The sequence below is a fragment of the Vanellus vanellus genome, assembly GCF_965231255.1.
Source record: "Vanellus vanellus genome assembly, chromosome: 5".
NCBI lineage: Eukaryota > Metazoa > Chordata > Aves > Charadriiformes > Charadriidae > Vanellus > Vanellus vanellus.
The window spans coordinates 31,254,976-31,277,369 of NC_138910.1; the positions used below are offsets into that span (position 1 = coordinate 31,254,976).

The 22,394-nt window shown below is 39.1% G+C and overlaps 2 protein-coding genes across 2 annotated transcripts in view; one reads left to right on the top strand and one right to left on the bottom strand.

The window, feature by feature from the left end:
- CDK15 (cyclin dependent kinase 15) overlaps window positions 1-370 on the bottom strand; it is a gene marked incomplete at both ends in the record, with an annotated part of 35,775 nt that extends 35,405 nt beyond the window's left edge. The window contains 1 exon segment of the mRNA XM_082484637.1: window positions 260-370. Coding sequence (XP_082340763.1) covers window positions 260-370 — 111 coding nt within the window.
- Window positions 371-3,571: 3,201 nt separating this feature from the next.
- Window positions 3,572-22,394, top strand: part of ALS2 (alsin Rho guanine nucleotide exchange factor ALS2) — a 42,490-nt gene continuing 23,667 nt past the window's right edge. Inside the window, exons 1-11 of the mRNA XM_082484638.1 lie at window positions 3,572-3,604; window positions 8,421-8,510; window positions 10,968-11,122; window positions 12,487-13,406; window positions 15,761-16,121; window positions 16,968-17,136; window positions 17,589-17,685; window positions 18,092-18,169; window positions 19,090-19,266; window positions 20,809-20,980; window positions 21,310-21,490. Coding sequence (XP_082340764.1) covers window positions 8,491-8,510; window positions 10,968-11,122; window positions 12,487-13,406; window positions 15,761-16,121; window positions 16,968-17,136; window positions 17,589-17,685; window positions 18,092-18,169; window positions 19,090-19,266; window positions 20,809-20,980; window positions 21,310-21,490 — 2,330 coding nt within the window. The 5' untranslated portion in view covers window positions 3,572-3,604; window positions 8,421-8,490. The remainder of the gene's footprint in view (window positions 3,605-8,420; window positions 8,511-10,967; window positions 11,123-12,486; window positions 13,407-15,760; window positions 16,122-16,967; window positions 17,137-17,588; window positions 17,686-18,091; window positions 18,170-19,089; window positions 19,267-20,808; window positions 20,981-21,309; window positions 21,491-22,394) is intronic.

A 22,394-nucleotide genomic window follows, 5' to 3' on the forward strand; every position in this document is an offset into this window, starting at 1 on the left:
GGCTCCCTCCCTGTTTTACAATCCCCTGTTGGCACAGAGCTCGCTAGAGTGCAATCTTCTCCCTGTTCATCACATCAAAGGCATTTATTGTCATCTAAGGTATGGAGTCCTCTTTCAGTAGCTTCACAAGGCTGAAGCTGCAAAGTTTGATGCTGTCTGGTTAGAAGAAAATGTGAATGTTTTGCTCTCCCACAACAAGTGGAAGAACCCAGGCTTAACCTATCTCAATGCAGAAGTATCACGCTGTGATATTAAATACCTCTGCTGTCGACGCTGCTTCCGTGTTCTGAAAGCCTTGGATATGTTGGGAGCCCCTTCTCTCTGAACAGCAGCTGCAGCATCCTGGTCTGACCGCACTTACACACAGCATGTCTCCCATGTTGTCCTGTTTCAGTTCAAACCTGTCTCTTTTTCTCTCCTTTGCTCCGCCTTATCCCTTGGTCTGTAATAACAGTTCATATGACTCGCATGAGGTCTCTGCCTCAAGCAGTCCTGTGATTTCTGCAGTTTTTCTTTGAAAGTCCAACACGCAGTAATCCAAAATCACCCCTGGAGCAGCTCCACTGATTTCAGTTTGTTTGGCACGTGCCCTGCGAAAACAGCCAACATTTTTTAATACATAAAGATGGAGAATTAAGCAAATAAATCTAAACCTTCTGCTCATACAAATTTCTTTCAGTTAAGCAACTCTCAGTGTCATACGCTAGGTAATGAAGTGATAGGTTTCGTACAGGAACAGACCTTGACTTCCCTCCGTGCCTGTAGCAGTTACTATTCTATATGCCATTAGGCTTTAAGCTGAGCTATCTGAGCAGTGTGGCCGAGTTGTGCTTTCTGCAGGAGTTGTACACTGACTGGTCTTGCTTCAGCATTTACACTCTTAGCCATGATGTGGTGGTGACATCAGCATGGGGAGCTGTCTGTCCCTGTTGGATCACTTGTTTAAGGAATGCGATGATTTGTAGATGATAGAAAATAGTCTTGTCCACAGGTCAAAATAGCCAGAGCCAACTGATGAATCCAAAAATAGATTTCATCAATTATGTACCAACTAGGGAACACACAGTGGGCTTATGCGGGATGTGGAAAGATAAAAGTCCCCTTCTTTCAGTCCCCCATGAGTGGGACTCGCTGTGCAGCTTCCTAGGACTAACACCCAACCTACACTAGTGTAAAGGTGAGAGGGCTGAGAAAAACGCTGGCAAGGGATGAGGTAGCAAGTGTTGTACTGTGGAGTTTTTATGCTGATCCCCGAGGTCCTTCAGTTTTTATTTGAATGCATGACGTGACATCTTCCCTTTGCTTGACTGTTTTGGTGTCTAAGAATAATGCTCTTTCCTCGAGCAGAAGGATTTTTTAAGCAAAAATGTACAGGGAAGGCAGGAACAATTTCTGTGTGTCATTGCAAGCAAATTACACAGTCTTTGCATGGCAAGGAGGAGCTAACTTACCTGGAAGGCTTTTTTTCTTTCATATGATTTTCTTTTGCAGTCCCCAGTTAGTCATAATTTGCTAAGTATCTATCATCATGGACTTCACTCTTCTATTTCTTTTCCCTGTATTCTTTGAGCCATCAGAATACAGCAGTAATTTGGATGTGCTGTCCAGGCATGAGAAAGGTTGTCTGGATGCAACATACTCAGTAATAAACTGGTTATGCAAGCATACTTTGCACATCTGTACAAAGTTTCTTATTCTGGAAAATATTTTTTATTGTTATGACCATATTTATACAAATGGACTTCTAAAATGTATTTAAGCATAAATAATACTTGCATGTTAAGGAAATGGAAAGATAAATGCACAAGAAGTAGACAAAATAAAGTTATACATTTTAATTCATATGAAGATTATCTCAGGTACATTCTGTGTCAGGGAGTAGGAGGGAATTACTCTTATGAAGAAAAATCATCCAACTTTTGCTAGTTAGCGAGAGCTGCTAAATTAAGAAAGCATGCTCATTGAAAAAAAAACCAAAACCGAGTATTCATTTCAGTTAGCAAAGCAAATGCTGTAATAGAAATGTTTAATACTTATCCTTAGAAAATGTAGGAGTTTATAAAGAAGAGCCTATACCTGTCTCCAGAACCATAGTTTTTAAAGGAAAGCTTCAGGCAATGTAAGAAACTGTAGACTCACTGCTGACATAACGCCAAAAGTACATTGTACAAAACTTCTTGTCCTGGTTTGAGCGACACAGGACTAATTTGTCTTCTAATACTTGGGAAAACTGCACTTTTAGAAGACTCCAGTGTCTGAATTTGTGAAAATATTTACTTTACAGCTAGCTATGGTGTGCGGGTCTCAAGGTCTCAGTGTTTTTGAGCTAGCCAGGTGCAGGGATGAGGAGCAAGACCCAGGCACTTGACCCATGCTGGCCAACAGGATTATTTCATACCATCAACATCACACTCAATATAAATTAGAAAGTTTGCTGCACAGTTCTCTCTCTCCCTTGATAGCTGCAGTCCTGAGAACTTCATGCCCTGGTGCTGGACTCCTGAGGCCTTCCCTTCCTCCTGAAGCCGCAGCACTAGCAGTGTCTGACATTTGCTGTCCACTGCTGGGAGTGCACAGCTTCCTGCTGGTAGAACTGGCTGAGTATAATCTTTGCAGATTCTGTATTGGTGTCGGGATCAATATCGGTTCTTTAGTGCTGTTAATGTTAATTATCTAATCTTATTCTATTAAATCCATTTATACTTCAGCTCCTGGGTTTCCTTGTTTTTCCCAATTCCCCTTCCCGGATGGGGACGGGTCATCAGGGGATAGAATGATTGTCTAAACAACAACGAATTGTTATGGGTCTCTCAAACCATAACACTTGTTCAAGTAGAAACACATATCTATAGTATTTATATACAGATATACATGTATCTATGTCTATGCATTTTAAACATATTTTGTAAAATTTACACATGTATAAAAACATACATAAAATGCATATGCGCAGTTTATAGGTACACACGTACATGTCCATCACTGTAATTTAGAGAAGGCCTGTCCCATAGGAAGCGTCGTGGTTTGGGCTCTCAATGAGCACGTCATCCAGCTATGGCGCGGGCTTGCTCTCATTTAAACCAGTAGCTGACCTCAGCGGGTCTGTGGAGCAGGAAAAGGACAGCCAGGTATTACTGCTGGTTATTGGTCAGGTTTCCTGTGCGGGTCACAGCTTCGTTCTTTATCTGTCCCTCTAATATTTTAAAATCTATCTTCAGGTGTCCTTCCCGCACTTTTTGGTGCCACCACTACCACCGCCAGTGTGGCACCGCTCATCCTGTTCACTGGCCTCAACCGGGCACAGACACACTGGTCGAGCACCATTTCAGTCAGCACTGAAGGTCAGAAAAAACTGCTGCCTACGGGCGAGTCTCGGCCTGTTTTGTCCCGTACAGGTACCCGTCGGCGCCGGCGCCGGCCCCGCCCCTTCCCGGGATGCGGCCTCTTTACCTAGGGCCCCTGCGCGCGCGCGCGCGCGCGCGCGCGGGGGCCGACGCTGGGCTCCGCCCCCTGCAGCGCCGAGGTCCCGCCCCGTGTCCCCGCGTGAATCAGCTGATCTGCGCCCCGGCGGCCGGACCGGCGGCAGGAGCTAGCGCGGTGCCGGGTGAGGCGGCTGGTGGCGCGAGGGCAGGCAGGCAGGCAGGCAGGCAGGCAGGCAGGCAGGCAGGCAGGCAGGCAGGCAGGCAGGCAGGCAGGCAGGCAGGCAGGCAGGCAGGCAGGCGCGCGCGGGGAGGAGTGGAGCCTGAGTCACGTGGGGCGCCGACCCGTCCGGGGGTGGGGGACGACGTTGCCCCCGCAGCCGCCCCCCAACGGCTCCGCGCAGCCGTTAGTCACCCGCGCGCTCCCTCACCCCGCCGACGGCCTCTCCCAGCTAGTTGCCTCTCCTCTCCGGCCCCTGCTTGGGGCATCACCGCCCCCAGGCCTCCTCCCTGGGAGCCGCTCTGGCAGGGCAGGTGCTGCCCTGGCTGCAAGGCAACAGGTGGGGAAAGTTTTGGGGGGAGTTATGGGGAGCAGCGGGGGAAATGGCTGCCCTCCCCTGAAGGGAAACGGGGACCGCGGCGCTGTGGCGGGAACCTGGTCGGCCGGAGCGCCCCTGGGCCGGCCTGCCGCGTCCCCTGCGCCTCCCACACCTGAGCTTTGGGGCGGGAGGGGTGTGCTGTTGTGCTGCACTGGTGGTCGGGGAACAGGCCTCTTCTCACCCAGCGGCTGGGCTTGAGAAGTTGGGGAGAGGCTGAAGAACAGCTCTGACTGAAGATGCTGGCTGGCTAACTCTTCTCGCTCTCTGAGAGGCTGGTAGAGCAGAGATGTTGAGATTTATTTCTGTAGGTTCCTAAAGAACTCCTCCTTTTTGGGAAGAGACCACCTAAACTTTAAATAGTATGCCATTTATCTCCTTCCACTTTCGTTTCCAAGTCCTTTCTCTTTGTGTGCCTTCATTGCTTGGGAGTAAATGCTGTTTCAACTTTTGAAGCCTATTGAATTACAGTCCTAGTGTGGCTGCAGTAATGTTTATGGATGAAGTAGCATGCTGTCACTCTCACAGACCTCCTCTTCCAGCACAAAAATATTTTGGTGAGGTGCTGGGGAGCAACTAGAGTAGTTGTAGATGACTGGTAGTTGATCTCTGCTGTCAAGTTTGCCACTACTGTTGTAGTGCAGCAGCTTATAAAAGCTGTACTTACTATGCAGAAATTGACAGATAGTTAACTGTTTTCAGAAGGGGAAGCACCTGAACATGTGCTAAATTAAGAAGGTGTAATTTCAAAAGAAAAAGAGGAGAGAGGGATATTCAGAAATTTTTGAGTCTCTTACGAGTTTAGTAAACTTTAAATTATTAATTACATGTTATAGCAGATAGTTTTCAGCTGTGTTCTTTTAACTGATACTGGACCCTCTTTGTTGCGTTTTTTGTTTTTTTTTTTTTCCCCTCACTCCTTTACTGTTACATCTTATTTGCTACCATCACTGATTCACTGGGACTGCCATTAAAAGCTTTGAGCCCTCATCTGAAGGGATTGCTGCTGTCTTTTAGGAACAAGTTGTTTTGTTTTGCCTTGAGCCGATCTTGATCTTAATCACACATTGGTAATAAAAGTGGTTGCACCTAGTCAGTGATGACCAAAACACAAGGGCTTCTTGAACTGGTAACGCATTATATGTGAACCACAGTTAGCAATAGTAAATGATGATATATATGTAGACAAGACTAATGTTGACAACTGTTTTGAATTAGGAAGTTTGGAGGTAACCTCCTTCAGAACCTGAGTAGATAATTTTGTATAACAAACTTGCAGTCTTGGTAGTGCAAGTTATCGCTAAATATGGTGCAATAAATTTATTAAAAATGTGTTTGTAAACATGTCTGAAAGTTGTAGAAGTATTTGTAGTACTTCTTAATTGTAGCAGGTAAATAAGCATGTGAGGCTGATGGGAGTTATAGTATTTGTGAGTTAGGGGCATACCGGTTGTTCCTGTTCAGCACTAATTACTTTTATACCTATGATGCTTATTACTGAGTGGTCAATGTTCAGTGAAGGACCCAGTCCCATAGTAGTAAGAGTAACGTTTACTCCACGTCATTCTGTGCCATAGCAGTTGTTATGGTGCAGTAATGTTTGATTTCTGCAGAATTTGAATTAGCATTCTACTCTGTAAGTGGAAAGTATGACATCAGTGTCATGCTAGTGACCATCTGTTTATCACACAAATCCATTTTGTAATTTGGCACTATTTGCTTTTTTCCTCTTGCAGTGTTGAAATGAAAATGTAGAAAGTAAATGTATACGTGTAGAAAGTCAATGCAGTGCAGGTGTTGGTATCATACTGATCTTCCATACAATGAGAATGATGAATTGTGCCTGGCTGTTCACTTCTATGAGCATTAAACCTAAAACCAAATCAGGTAATCTTAGTGGAAAAGAAATCGTGTGAAGATCGGCAAGGAAAGGTGTATATTCCTATTGGGAAGAGGAAACTTTATAAGTACTTAGTTTGTAGCTGTGATCAAATGACTTGTATTTTGTATTAGCTCTGAATGGGAATAATATTGTGCCATCCTAGGTGTGAATGAAGACTTGTGCTGAAATGTCTTAAACATGTCTTGTTTATGGAAAGAAAACAGTTTGACTATCGTTTTCCCTAATATGCATAAATGCTTATCAATGCAACCTTAAGTGTGATTTTTTTGTAAAGAAAACAAAATGTTTTGCACCATTATATCCCTCTCAATTTCTAGTCCACTGGTGTTGCAGGTTTCTTACTTAATAATTACACAAATCATTTTTCAATTGGGCCTTCAAGGGAGATTTTGCAAAACAGCTCATCAGATGCCTGGCTTTAACATTGTTTTGTTATAATCAGAAATGTTCATGAGAATTACAGTAAATTTTTGTGCTCATGAAAATGAAAGAAATTCTTTGAGCCCCTAAAAAAAAAAAAATAATTAAAAAAATTCCCTAAATTGTCAAGCCAAGAATTTTAAGCCTCACTTCCCCAATCTTGAGTAAGTATATACGATGTAAATGCTTGATTATTGTTTGATACTTTGATGACGCTATCAAAGCTTCTGTCTCTTCATCTGATTCACTGATCCATTGGATATTTATATGTGAAGCTATAGTTCTTCATAGACAAGTGCCAGCATTTTCAAAAAAATTAATTTCAGGTTTAGGTGGTTTTGAGTAGGCCAAAAAAAAACCCCGAATGTACTTTGAGCAAGAATACATCACAAAGTTAGAAGTTCCAAAAATACACTTCCATTTTCCTTTGATGTTTCATCAACACCTCTGTTACTGAAGTTTTGCATGGCAGTTGCCTCATATTTGTGAGGCTTCCTCTGTTAATATTTTAAAAGTTAACTTTTACGGTTTTAAGTGGGTTTTTCTTTCTTTTTTTTTTTCTTTTTTAGTTGAGGAAGGAGAGACAGAAGTGTCTTGAAAGCAGTATCTTTCTGGTGATAAGAGTGGCTTAGTGTGTACCTGTTCCTAGAAAGTATGCTTTGATATATATATATTTTTTTTTTAGAGCAAGGTGCATATGACTTATGACAGTACTATTCTATCATATTAATTTGATTTCATATTTTTGTGGCTCTTTATATTTTTTCATAAGTTCTTTGCCAACTCTGAAGCCCAAATGGCTATTTTTAGTGTCCTGTACTGGGAAAACTGAAAACATTTGGTATGATGTGTTGCTGTTTCTGTCTATAAAGGTCTGCTTGGTACTTCATTATTCAGAGCAGTCTAGTGAAAGTGTTGAAATTCGTGTTAGTTATTTCAATTTATCAACCTGACAATTACTATTTCAAAGTGTGAATTGAAACCTCTGTATGCAATTTATGGGTTTGCATATATTGCCTCTTGTAATCAAGACTGGCCGTATTTTATTTCTATTTTCTGTATGTAACAGCTTCAGACTACTCATTCTGGATATCTTCTTGGAGATACATTATCTGAAAAGACCATTATTAAATAATTTATTTTCTGATTTTATTACAGTGGATATCAGACAGCAACTATAATAAAGCAAAAGGGTCTAAAGAATTTTTGTATGAAACTTACTTTATTTGAATAAATATGATTACGTGCATGCATTGATGTAACTAAAATTTTTAATACTTCATCTGGTAAGGTAGTAGATCAAGGAAAATTACAATTCTTTCAATAGTAAAAAGCCAAACAGATTATAAGAAACAAAGATTAGATATAGCTTTGTTTTATTACAAGAAAAATAATACAAAGGTATCTTCATGAAAATGGAAGGGTGTGAGGGTGAACTTGCAAAATTCAAAATCTGAAAGGATAAAAGCATAAATAGAGCAGACATTTTTCTCCTTGGCTTCAGTGGTCTTATATCTTCATAGATATGCTGCTACCAGTTTGCATGAAGAAATGTTTTGAACTCTTAATTGGCTTTCTGCATTTCTGCAGAGGCTTTAATAGAACTGTACCTTTAAATGGTAATATGTGCTTTGTTTTGGGAATACAGTTATGAATTCAACTCTTAATCATGTTCTGCTCATACAAATCTGTTTACCTTATAGATTTAGTTTGAGCATACAATTCTGTCTCACATTAGACTGAAAACGGATCAGTTATCCTGCTTTGATGTTTCTTGAGTGGTATTCTGAGAACTATAGAGAGAGATTGATGTTAATTTCTGCCTTTGAACTAGGTTTTGTTCAGTCTGTCCTTACAATAGACCTATTGTGAGATGAGTAGGTAGGGCAAGTCTGGCTGTTTAGCTTTTGTCTACCAGCTCAGTGTGAGTCAACTAAATAATTTCAACCATCCAAGTGTTGTGGAAGTGCTTATTTATTTAACATGAGAGCTAAAGCTTTGCTTCTTGTTTATTGGTTGGGTTTGGGTTTTTTTAGGCTTAACATTATTTGCAATTAAATAGCTGGTTTTTATGTTTTACAGTTTGTGGAGATTATATTGTTCCTTTTGAAAGAGGAACGATTTGGTGGTGATGGAGTGCTGCCACTGACAGATGGACTCACAGGAAAAAAGGTGAGAATGAACAGCTAGGTGAAGCCATAAAGGCTGCCCGAAACATGCCAGCTCATGATGAGCCTGTAAAATGATTAAGTAGTGTCAGCGTAATCTTTATGTAACTTAGGCTAAAGGGAAGAAGAGGAGTAACTTAGCTTTAGTTTCATTTATGTCTGTAACACTCAACTTATTGCAAAAGCAACTTAAAAAATAAGTTGATTGTTGAAACTTGTAGAGGGATAGCCAGAGGCTAGAAACTTGAAAGTAACATCCTCTGATAAACAAGTCATATCTGTTACCTGCACCTGTGAATTCTGATTCTGGACCAATAGCCCTGCAGTAAACTATTCTTTTGCTCATTGTTTCTTACAGTAAGATACCTGACAGGTCAGATGTTTTTGGGATGGAAAATTAGTGTCTTGTAGTAAATCCTGGTATATAACTGTCCAGGTTTGTATTACACTGTTCTCTGAAGACTTATTAAATGGATAAAAGCCCAAATATTGGGCTTTGGACTTAATTTAATGCACAGTATGTTGATGAAAACTCTGTGTGTTGTGTCATGTTGTATTCTTTGATGCGCTTTGTCCATCTAAGTAAAATCTGTGTTTTGATTTTAACTAACTGTCCTACCTATGATGGATTTTTCTAACTGGCCTATATGTAACTTGATTTGTTCACTTTTAATTTACTTCTGTTCTAAACACAAGTCCTATGTATTTAAAATACAACATCGACTCTGCATTTTAATACTATGTATTTTGGATTAAATTACTTCTGTGAATTTTATAAGAGTTCTTGATTGTCACCTTTGTGTTGATTTTTTTTTTTTTTTTTTTCCCTCTCATGTGGGACAAGAGAGGTTAGGGATGGGCACAGGAGCAGAGAGAGACATAATTTCATTAGTTAGTTATTTTGAATGTTTCTTAGGCAGGTTATGGAAAGGTGTTGTTTGTCCTATGCACCACAACTAGTGGTTTAAAAAAACAGCAGGGTGCATGAATAGGGCCTTACGGCTTTTGAATGTGCTACTTGCGTAAGTTGTCCACAATGCGGCCTATCAGACTAGCTTTTTCTGGGTTTGCTTCAATATTGGAATACATTTGGGGTTTTGTGCCCTTTCTTCTAGACAAAGATTGCCATTACATCAACGTTCTACATGCCACCTTATATATTTAACCTCACAGGGTCATGCAAAGCTGCAAGAACTGATTTATGTGGGGAGTAAATTACTTGATTGGTGGGAAATAAGGAGCTAAACCTACTTTTTCCTGCAGGGTTGGATAACAATCTATTCTACATAAAGTTTTAAATTAATTTAAAGAAAACTCTTGATTTAACTTGAAATGCTGTCAGTCTATATTGATGTTGAAAATGTTGGTTTGTGTTTGTTTCAATCAAGTGATTACATAAATTGTTAAAACTGTGTGCTTGTTGTCAAAGTTCTGAGGAATTTCTTTCTGCTGAATGGGAGAAGTTGCTGACTGAGCATTCAAACCAGAGTGTGTTGGAAGCGTTAAAGAATCTTTGGATAGTTCCAGTCAGTCCTGCAAGCCCAGATACCTCCATTGTGTTTCAGGATCTTTGGTGGTTCTTATTTTTTTTCTTGATTCAATTGATTTGAATGAGTGGCTCATTTTAATCTGAGAAATTCATTAAGAATTAAAAGAGGAAAAAAACCACCCAACCAAAACCCTCATTTTTCTCTTTGAAGGTAGAAATGAAAGTATAAAGCATGAGCTCTTATAGGTATAATGTTTTGAAGATACTGTGAGTGGGAGCAATCAGTTCATGGTAAAATCTGCACACGATGTATCCTTTGCTTAATTACTTTCAAAGCAAACGTTATTTGAGCCATTTATGTGTATTTCCAGCATATTTGATGTTCTATGTAACTGATAAAAACATGGTTATAAGGCTGTTTTTTCTGCATTTTGATTTCCAAAAGCTGAATAATGCAAAACATGAATAAAATCTAATAAACCAGAAATGTTCCTTCTGCCTTCTAACAGAGGAAGAGTTAACATTATAAATATCGCTGTTCAGACGGGAACAGAGTTGCTTGCATGTGGGTAGAACTGACGCCACAATCTCCCTCAGCATACAATGGCAGAATTGTGTATTAATTTGATGATGTTGCTGTGAGCAACAAATACAATATATAATATAAAGGCTATATCAGTTGTGAATAAATGTGTCTTTAAGTTTACTAGTTACAAGATCAGCTGCTTTTCAGGCAGTAAAGTACAAATTAAAAAGAAAGCTAATGGTTTCAAATAGAAGATACTTGTTTTTCATTTAATTAACATTTAAATTAAGATTATCAAATTGTAAATTAAATATGTTGACTTCCTGAAATTAAAACTAATGTCTGATCTACTAAGTCTTTCCTACATATGTGAAAAGCAAACTATGCATTACTGAACCACAGAAAAGTTCCAAGCTGATTCTGTATTTCCTTCAATATTTTTGTAGCTCAGAAGAGGCAGAAGGAGCCAAAGAGAGAGGCCTGGTCTATATTTGGAAGGCTGGTTCCTGCTCTGTAACTCCAGAAAGGCTTCCAGGCCTCAGTGGAAAGACTGTATTGCAGGCAGCCCTTGGAATACATCATGGGTTACTTCTAACAGAAGGTAATAAACATCTTAACTACAAAGACTTAAGCCAATAACAAACTTTAGTTATTGTCAATTTTTCTTCTTCTAGAATTTTTTTTTCATTCTATCTGTGCCTTGTACACAACTTTTAAACAGATTTTTAACTTTGCCAGTATTTTCTTCTTGGCTATAAGTTACTTAAAACTGTTGGAATAGGAATTATATGCATCATGTCTTCTTTCATACTTTTATTTTTCTTTTAACAATGACTCTGGATTTCCTGTTTAAAGGTGGTAATGTGATCTGAACCATGTTAACTCAAAATGACATTCTTGTGATGTCTTTTATTCAAAAAAAGACAGTATGGCAAGAGGTTCTCCTGATGTGTAAGAGCTTTGGTTTCTGTGTGCTTCTGGAAAAAAATTGTAGGTAATAGGTGCATTAGAGTGAGTCTTGGTTTGTGAGCAGTTTGGCACTGTGAATCAAAGCATTTCTAAAAGCCAGTCCCTTTAAGTTTTTGCATAGCTTGGTCCTTACTTGTACTGATCAATAGGCATACAGTTGTAAAGACTAAACTGGAAGTTGCTTCTTTGGTTTTTCTCTGATGTTTTTGAACGAAAGATTCCAGGTTATTGGTGAGGCTGCTATAAGCACCTCTCCTGTATTGAAGTTATGCAGCTCCAGTGGTTTTCTTAGAACATGTTTCTTTCATAACTAAAAGGACTTTTTGCATGTGTGCAAAAAGCATGTTATTTGTGGATATGATTTACCATTTTTCTATGACTGTGAAAACTGTTCATTTTAAACATAGGTTTCTGCTTTTCTTTAGAATTAGTAAGGTAGCTTGACCTGGCACTGCTGCAAACTTTTCAGGTAAAGGTAATGAAATTTTGGAGAGGCTGCAGTACAACATCAAACCAGTAGCAACATATGTTTACCCACCCCTCCCACTTTCCACCTGGTAGGGTAATCCTATTTTACTGTAGGATGGCAAACTGCAGTTTGGTGCTAGATCTCTGTATGGAAAGATGAGCTCTCTACTTTGTCATGCTTTTTAAGCATGGTTGTTTGTCCTTAATATGTTGTATGTCCTTTAAATAGAAAGGACCAATAAATACCCTTCAGTAGAGTAGAATTTTTAGCAGAAAGCATTACTTAATTCAACAGTACGTGCACAGGGTAACGTTAACATGAAGTATAGAACAGCAGTAGTAGCAGAGAGCGACCAGCAGTCTTCATATATCGCAGAATCATTTAGGTTGGAAAAGATAGCCCTAGTTTTGCTGAGGCTGGAGCAAGCTAAAACTTGGTATGTGTTTATCTGAATCTCTCTTCAAATTTTTGTATTGGTTTAACTTCATTAGACTCATGCTAGGTTTTGTTTTGTTTTGTTTTCCCAGGCGGAGAGGTCTATAGTTTTGGAAAACTGCCCTGGAGATCAGGACCAGAGGAGTCATGTGCTAATAGTCCTATCTTAGAAAATACTTTGCTTGGGCATCATGTTATTACAGTGGCAGCTGGCAGCTTCCATAATGGAGCCGTGACAGAAAGTGGTGTGGTGTACATGTGGGGGAACAATTCTGCTGGCCAGTGTGCAATTGCTAATCAGCTATGTGTGCCAGAGCCACAACCTATCAGTATTTCTGATTCCGAAACCAGTCCTCTGTTATCAGTAAGGATTTTGCAGCTGGCATGTGGAGAGGAACACACACTGGCACTATCACTAAGCAGAGAGATATGGGCTTGGGGGAGTGGCTGCCAACTTGGTCTCATAACAACAACTTTCCCAGTGACAAAGCCACAGAAGGTAGAGCACCTGGCGGGACGTGTTGTGCTCCAGATTGCTTGTGGAGCCTACCACAGCCTGGCTTTGGTACAATGTCTCCCTGTGCAGGAAATGAAGCCTATCCCAGAAAGGTGCAATCATTGCAGTCAACTCCTCATTACCATGACAGACAAGGAGGATCATGTAATCATTTCAGATAGTCACTGTTGCCCGCTGGGTGTAGCACTGTCTGATAACCAACCAGAAAACCATGTCTTCTGTCCCTCATTGGAGACCCTAGAAGGAAAAAGTGTAACAGGTAGTCAGAGCGAAGACTGTCAGAAACCACTTGTGGAAGAACATGCGCTTGTTGCTTTAGAATCTGATGGAGCAAGTATGCTTTCCAGCAATGATGGGCACGAAGACAGTGGAATTTCTAGTCCTGGAAATGTTCTGTTCCCAGATAAAAAAGAAGTGAAGGAGTATTTCATCAGTTTAGCAGATCACTCATTAAATGAGAGCCTAGAGAAAAACATCTGCACAGAACCTGAGCAGGTTGGTACCTAGTCACTAGCTCTTAATTTGCTACAACTCCTCTTGTATACATGACAATGTTACTCTTTTCACAAGTGAAAAAGTCTGTTAGTTTAATGTAGTTGTGATATTCCTGTGTTTTCAAAGTGTTTCTTCTCTGTGATGGTTCTCGACTTCTTAAGTGGAAGAGTTTTTGTCTTACATCCTTGTTCAATTGTAAGTCTTTAATGTGAGCAGCCTTGACAGTGCTGTAGTCTCTCCTCCTTGTGGTCCACAATACCAGAACCACATAAGCCAGTTTCCCATTCCCTAGCTGGTTTATGATATATGGGTTTCCCATTTGTGTGGGGCAGTAAGCTGGTACTTGTCTAATTTACCTTTAAGGTAAAACTTTCTTTTCTATATGTGGAACAAACCTCTCACAAATCTATCTAATTTCTCAATCGGTTAAAAATTTTAGATTACAGGTAGAGATCATAAATGTAATGTTAAAGAGTTGACCAAAAGGCTTCTAATGTTAATCATGTAGGGGTTGCATAAACTTATAAACAGGGATGGGAAATAGATAAGTACTGATCTGTTTTGTGTGATGTGGAAAATGGTTTAACAACACTATTTTGATGCTATAGCAGAACAGTAAAGTAATAATTTATTAATAAGCATCAGAAAATGCTTGCTATGAAGGTTGAAGAGCTGTTCCCAGTTCCCTGCCAAAATACTATGTTTTCCACTGTTTTGAAAAAAATCATATTTGGGGTGGGGGGAAGAAGATACAACCCAAAACCTATTAGACAGTAAACTAATCCAAAATCTTGCAGTACAGTTTGGCAGCCCCTATGTAACTACTGTCCTGCTGGATAGTTTATGGTAAATGTAACATCTGTAAGAAAAGCTGCCACTCTGTGGCCCAATATGCAAAATTCATAGCAGAATTCTGAAAATTTCTTTTGTTATTTCAAGTGTTGTGTAGAGATCAGTTTGTTTGTTTTTATAGTTACACTAAGAAATTTTTCACAATGGTTCTGGGAGATAAATTTCACAGTGCCTAATAAGTTGATTTTTGTTATCAACTCCGGGGGAAAAAAAAAGTAGTATCAAAACAGACTGGACAGTAACTGGGTGATTCACCAAGTTATATTTTCCTATTCTGAGGGAAACTTATTTCAGAGAAATAAATGTTGTGTGAACACAGTTGACCTTGCTTTTGGTTTTTGCTAATACAGATGCATTCTAGCAGTTGTGGGCCTCTCAGACTCATGCGAGACCTCCTGCTTTTAGGAAATGACTGAAACATGTAGTTTCATGCTCCCTTTCTCAACTCCTTGTTCTTGGAATATTTCCAGAGTACTGTTTCCCTCACACAGTTCCAGGAATAAACAAGCCTGGAATTGATTCACTGACTTTTAACACAATTGAGCATGCATGTGAAGAGCAGAGGAGCAGAGATGAGCACTCTAAAATAATGTTTCAGAATTAGTAAAATCCTTTGTTTCTCTTTGCTTTCCTGCACAAATAGAGTTTGCTTTTCTATATTACAAGGCATGCCTTTTATGAATAGGAATGAAGTACAAGTGAGTAGGACCAATCCCAATCCCTAAGCCTAATGTTTCATGAAAATATAAGTCAAAGATAGTTTTCCTTCTGGCAGGAAAAAATGAGCTATAATATTTATATTAATGTTATTTCCCACCATGTATTAGGTGAGGAAATTGGATTTTGCTGTCTTTGTTTTAACATTCAAACTATTTGGCAAATATAATCTTGTACGTTATTTCTATTTGGTGGGTAAATTGATTGCTATTATAGATAGTCATGTGCTAGTGCTAATAATTGCCTTCAGTCAGTTTGTCCCTAGTATGATTTGATTATTAATGAAGCTTTATATGGATACAACAGTAGTGTAAGGGGACATGTAGCCCAGAATGCTCTTAAGATAGACCTTGCAAAATGAATCCCTGAATCAGTTTTCCTTTTAACATACTGAAGGGAGAATTTATCTCTCTGTAAATACAGCATACTCACTGATGCACTCTAATTGGTGGCAAAGAAGTTTATAATAATTCTAAAATTAAATCCTTTTCTATATTTGTTTGCAAAGATTCTTTTTTTTGGTATTTAAAAAAAAACAGACACACAGTCTGTTACGGATGAGCTACAAGACAAGTGCAAGAGTCAAAGCCCAGCCCGTGTATAAATGGTTCTTGGTCCTACCTTAAAAAAATGTGATTCTGAGGAATAGGTATACACCCAAGTATAAAAATCTTCATAACGTCTTGTTCAGTATAGCACATAGTTTGAATAGTGCATGTGTATATCATCATTCTACTGTTATGTGCTGTCTGGTATGATAGTCTTCAATTTTTCTTTGGTTTTAGCCTTCTCAAGAAGAACAACTCAGTGCTTGTATACCTGGTCCTCCGGGTACCAGCACGTCTGCCTTGAACAGCTTGGTGGCCTCTTGTGCGTCAGCAGTTGGTGTGAGAGTAGCTGCTACGTATGAAGCTGGAGCATTGTCTCTGAAGAAAGTAATGAACTTCTATGGCACACCTTCAAGTGAACCAGGATCTCAGTCTGGCGGCGGTTCCCCAGGGCCTGAAGCTCTGAAAGACAGTCGAGAAGAGCAGGTCAAACTGGAATCCATGCAGGGGAAGAAGAGTTCCAGTTTAGTAGACATTAGAGAGGAGGAATCTGAGGGAGGGAGTCGAAGACTTTCCCTGCCTGGCTTGTTGTCACAAGGTAAAAAAGCACGTTGGAAACCCAAGAGACTGGAAAAGTTATAATAATGTGGAGCTTTATAACTGAAAATAAAACATTTATTGAACATAAATCTAATCATCTACCAAGGGTGTTTATGAATTATAAACTGTGTCTTAGGACTTGAAGGCCATGGGGAGAGTTAAGATTGGCAGATACTGCATGCTAAGAAAGTGAAAAGCATAGCGAGTTTAGGGATGTTTTTTTATTGGTAAAGTAAGGAAAGCAGGCACACTGTAGTAGTCTGGGCATCTTATTGCAAAATGACGGCAAACTATGTTTCATATGGGTTGCGCACAGCAGATAAAAATCTGTGTGGTCTGTAATTCCTACTGCACTGAGCTGGTTTTGAGCCAGGGACTTCAGAGTTAATGACCTTCTTCCTTCATAGATTTTACTGTTGTTAATTGTTCTGAACGGTTGGGTCCATGGTTTAGTTCTGTATTGATCTTGGATCTGAGGGGAGATTTTTAGGAAGTATTGAAATCTTTTGTTTACTTCAAGGATACATTTTTTTTTTTCAAAACTCACTTTTTTAAAAAGTGTAGTTGTTGTTGTGATTCATTTGCTTCTCTATAACTGTATAGTTCTCATGTGCCCATTATCCTTTAATAGCTGGTAAAAATTAGTTGGGATCTGTCTACTTTTAGCACACGTTACTTCTGTTAATCAGTAACCTTTCTTCTTACATGTCAGCCTTTGCTCTCAGACTGCTTTGAGAAATCCTGATCAGTTATCTCAAATGGTACTGTTACTGTGTAACACACAGTGAGTGATATATTTACCTAAAATGATGAACCATTTTTCTAATTTTTGCCCTGTTTCCAGTTTCTCCTAGACTCTTAAGGAAAGTAGGGCGGGCAAAAATGAGGACTGTTGCTCTGACTCCAACTTACAGTGGTGAGGCTGATGCTCTTTTACCCTCTCTAAGAACAGAGGTATGGAGCTGGGGAAAGGGGAAGGAAGGACAGCTAGGACATGGTGATGTTCTACCGAGGTGAGATTTCTTTGATAAATGTTTTTTAGTAGGCAATCTTCAGTATTCAACTTTCTCAAATTTGGTCAACTGCTTTGCATTGTGTTCTTGTTCTTTTGTGTTGTGACCTAAGTTCCTCCAGATTAAATGTTTTATGCTGTATTGTTACTGAATGTCAATCAGTCATGACTTTTCCCCTTGTAATCGCTAGGAGTCTTGTTGCTATTTTGACTTTTTCCAAACTGGGGGGAGATTTATCATAAACTTTAACCCTTCATCACCTTTTTGACTAAGCTGGTTTATTGCCAAAAGACTCCATATATGTTTGCTTTCTCTAATTTGTTTCGGGGAAAAAAAAACACCTTGGAATTTCTTTTTGTCTTAAGAATACCTCTTAAAATACCTCTTAAAAAGTCATCTTTTTTCTTCTCCCCCTTCCGCCCCCATCTTCCCCTGCTTCTGGGGATTGACAGGCTTCAGCCACTATGTGTGAAAAGCCTAGATGGTAAAGAAGTGATTCACCTCTCTGCTGGTGGCCATCATTCCTTAGCACTCACTGCCAAATCCCAGGTACAAGTGATTGCTAATATTTATTGCTTATCTATGACATAATTGTCATGTTTGGTGTTTTCTAGGTTTTTGTTTCTTTTGCTTTTAAACTTTTGTTTCCATTTGTGGGAGGCAACTTGGAAGCAGTGTGGAATTTTAATTCTATTTCTGCCAAAGTTCTGCATGTACCATCAACATTATGCTTAAAGATTGAAATGACTTGATTTGGTGCATTCCATTTCTGAATGTCAGAAGACAATTTGAGAACATAGGAAGACAGTGGAAATTAGGGAAGTGCTTCTTGGTACATGAGTCTTGTACCCTTGACTTGTGTGTGTTTGCACACTTGGTGTGTTGTACCAGTACAATTCGGTATGTGTCCACATATATAAACTGACATTCTCATGTTTAGCTATGTTTCTTACAGGTGTATTCATGGGGCAGTAATACCTCCGGCCAGCTTGGTCACTTGAATTCCCCAACAACAGTCCCTCGTCTCACAAAGGTACTTTGTTTTCTGTGTTTTTCTTCTTCTAATTTAGGGTCTATTCTTATACAAGTGAGTGCAAAGTAATTTCTAAAACCTGACCTTGTTTATGTATCTCTGTGTTGTAAACGAATAGAGCCTTTGATTTCTTTGGCTTTTACTGTGAATGTGATCCTTAGATGAGCTTGTGAAAATCTATTCAAGAAATCCTTTACACAGACTTCCACTGTTTTTTGACCACATTGAAGTTCTAAAACTGGGAAATGTGACTGGTTGTATCTTCTTACTAAATTTCACTTCTGCCTTATATTTGGTTTCTTTGATACTGATGTTGCAGTGCTGAAACTTTTAAATACCTTGGAATGCTGTTGTCATTGTAAACATTCTTCTAGCATTTTAGCTTTGCTAGACCACGATCATATTTGTTGTTCATTTCTGTATTTCCAGAGCTGTTTTGGCAATGGGTTTTCTGTTTGTTTTGAACTTTTCATCGCATTGAGTGAATAGCCAAATAATGATTTTGGGTTAGACCAGACCCTTGACTATGTTTTCTGGTGGTTGTCTTAGGCCTTACGCAAATTAATGTACAGCATGTTAGCTGTCCCAAATTTATAGATTTCCCAGTTAAATGTAGAGGGGAGAGTAGTGTCCCAACTTTAATCAAGCTCACTTGATATCCATTTAAAAATAAAACTTGATTTATACTTTAAAGACAGAAAATCAACCATTGGAAATAAGACTGGAAAGAAAGATAATTTTCAGTATACATACAAGAAATGTATTTGTTGTGAGACACTGAAGTTGAAAAATTACCAGTTATTGCAATACTTTTTTCTTGGCAGGTGTATCATGTGCATGTGTGGCTAGAAGAGTTAAGTACTTTCCTTCCAGCTTCAGGTGATGATTTCTAATGTCTTTTCATTCCTCATGAATTTCAGGTGTGTGGTAATGGTGTTTGGAGTACAGCAGCAGGACTAGATTATTCCCTCTTCTTGGCAGATGAGGAAGACTTCCAACCTGGATTATATTACAGTGGTCAGGAGACAACTACAGAAAATAACTTGTATGAAAATAGCTGTACTAAGAGTCCAGTGTTGTTACTATCCTGTAGTAAGGTGAGTGGTATTTCCTTTAAGTTTAGTGCAAATCATACTGATGCTTTTTGGAACTAGCATGGTGCTGGTTGTTCAACTAGCTTTAAGGATGTCAAGTCAAGTAATTGCTTCCTAGCAGGAAAATCAGGAGGATTATGGAGGGCAGAGAGGAAGCCTAGTTAGTATTGTTCTCTTCTTCCCTGCCTGTTTATTGGTCTTTCCTCCTATTGGAGGGACAAGTAGATGTTTCTAGTGTGTCTAATCCATTTCCTTCCATGCGTGCATGTTGCAGAAGTGTACCCTTACATTGTGCTGTTTTCACCACAGTATTCATGTGTTTATTCTTCGCTGCTAAGATGCAAATGTGCATTTGCATGTTTATGGGAGAGAAGAGGTTCCTCTATGCAATTTTCTTCATCAAGCTGAATCTCATATCTGTCTTGAAGTTAGCATGAGGTGGGGGAGCGTGTACTCTGACTGCATGTCCTCTTCCAAGTTGTTTGTGTGATTTCAGACCAACCTGAAAGGTAACAAGAAGGAGATGGTGAGGGTAGAAAGCAGCTCTTTGTCTCAGCTCTTCTGGGTCTCATTGCTATTTCCCTAGTTTGAGCAGAATAGGAGTTGGAGAGGAGTTTTGAGGAGGGACAAGGATTAAGATGCTGGGTCCACGCATATGCATGTGCATATGTGTGCATGCATGTGCATATATTCCTTCCATAAGATTGTTGCTAGCCATTCCCTTATCTTTTCTTGAGGGTGACTTCTGGGCTCTTGCATATCAGAATTAGCCCATGGGTTGCTTGTTGACCAACTCTGGCTCAATGTTTCTAAGGAATTCTCTATTTAACAACAAAGGAAAGTAGAACTCAAACACTGAATTACTATATGGTATTGCATGTGAACCAGAATTTGTGAGGAGCCACAATGCATCAGTGGCACTTATTGCTGACCTCAAAGAAGAATTTTGCTTCCAACTACTGTGGAAAGCAAATGCCTACTGAAACCACTTGTGGTGTTAGTGTAGTTATTAGTATTAGCCCAGTTTATTGATACTGTAATATTATCCTTATCCATAAATTGACATCTTTCAGATACAGAAAGGACTATAGTTCGGAGCACAGTCATAATATTTAAGCCTTGTTGGTCTCACTTCCTAATTAATAGGAGAAATATCATTACATCAGCTATGATTTAATATCAACATTGTTGATATAAGCATGAAGTACGTTGCAATTCTAAAAGTGACTGAACTTAAGGTCACTATGTCTTAAACATGGAATCGTTGTACGAGTGACCTTAAAAGATGGTCTATTTATTGTCTTTTAGGCTCTGTCACTGCCAGGAAAATGAATAGCATTGACTACAAATGTTTCTTCTAGTTTTATCATTCTTGTATTAAGCCAGTATTGAATGGATTGCTTGTCACTATAGGTAATTAATACTTACTGTCACTTAGTCCTCCTAAAGACATGCTTTATTCTGCATTACCCTGTTTTTAAATTGGAGAGTAAAAAGAACAATATTAAAACTGTTGTTTTTTCTTTTCTCTTTTTCTTCTTTCAGATAGGGTACATAAGCAATGTGATAGCTGGTGGTGACAACTGTTTGGTCTTAGTAGACAAAAACGTAATGGGATATATTGCCAGTTTGCATGAGTTGGCTTCTACTGAGAGAAGGTTTTATTTCAAACTGAGTGAGATCAAATCTCAGGTTCTTAGACCTCTTCTAGGTTTAGGTAAGAACTTACTTTAATATTTTCTTTGATATTATTTTCCCTATGTTCCGAAGTCTTGCTCTTCTCCCCTATTCAGACGAACTGGTGAAATATAGCTGCATTTTGATGTCTGCATTATGTTATTAGTATTCGCACTTTTCCTGACTGTTTCATCTGAAATAACTTAATTATTTGAGCTGTATTTAGTATAAAATTGTTGAATTCCTGATTCTGGATAATGTAGCCATGAGGTGAAATCGCTGTTAAAATATCTGAACAGCACATTCTGGTAATACTCTTTATTAATGGGTGCTGTAAAGTAAGCTAAATTGCTTTCTGGTCTGTTCCAGATAATTTGGGCAATGCAAATACAATCCACTTGTTGCAGGAAATGGCAAGCAGGTTCAGCAAGCTATGCTATCTCATCGGTCAACATGGAGCTTCTTTAAGTAGCTTTCTTCATGGAGTAAAAGAAGCCAGAAGCTTGGCCGTCCTGAAGCATTCCAGTCTCTTTTTGGATAGTTACACTGAGCAAGTATCCAATTCCCTCTCATCTTGAGTCTCTGCAGGCTTAATCTGCTGACCACAACAACCCCTAAGTTAGGGAAAGGCAGATCATAAGGAAAGCTAAATAAGTAATTGTTGTGCAAATTGCATTCTTGCATTTTAAAACGTGTGGAGTGTGTTACACAAACTAATTCATTTTGTAATGAGCTATATATTTCAAAATCTTCACCAGTGGAGCACACTGGGCAGCTTCAGGTTCCTTAATGTAAAACTATGTACAAACTCCTCTTTGGTTGCTGGTTATAGACCTACTAAAAAGCGGTGTGTTTGTTACTTAATAGCAAGGATCTTGTAATACAATGTAATAGAGTTTTCATGGCGAGGCTACTAAGTAAAGCTACCTTTGGGCGTTTATTGTAGTTACAAAATGCTTTTTTGATAGTCATTATTTAAAAATTGTCTCCCAGAGGAACGCTTCTTCTGTCCTGATATGTGCTAAGTAGCTAGCGCTACACCTTCAGCCCAAAAGACAGAGCTGCTTTAGTGCTCAGAATTAAGTCTGAAATATCCTGGTTGTTATTTTTATTAGCTTAATGCTTTGGGGAGAGTAAGTCTATGCAGTCATGCTCTTTGCTCTCTTTCTCCTCAATAACTTTAAGAGTTGCTGGACAATTTCATCCAAATGTAGCAGAAGTCTCATCATACGTAATACCTACAGCCTTTTGTGAAAAATACTGGCTTCACAGAGGGGAGAGTCTAAAAATGTCCTCTTCGACTGTAGTCGTGGTTACCAGACATTTGAAAATCTCTACAGGAACAAAATTTCAAGATCACCAACTTCGGTTGTTATGCAGTAGCGTTTTGAATGTGCAGCTAGTTGCGCTTCTTTCTAACACAAGCATGACATTTACCACTTTTACTGGGTCAG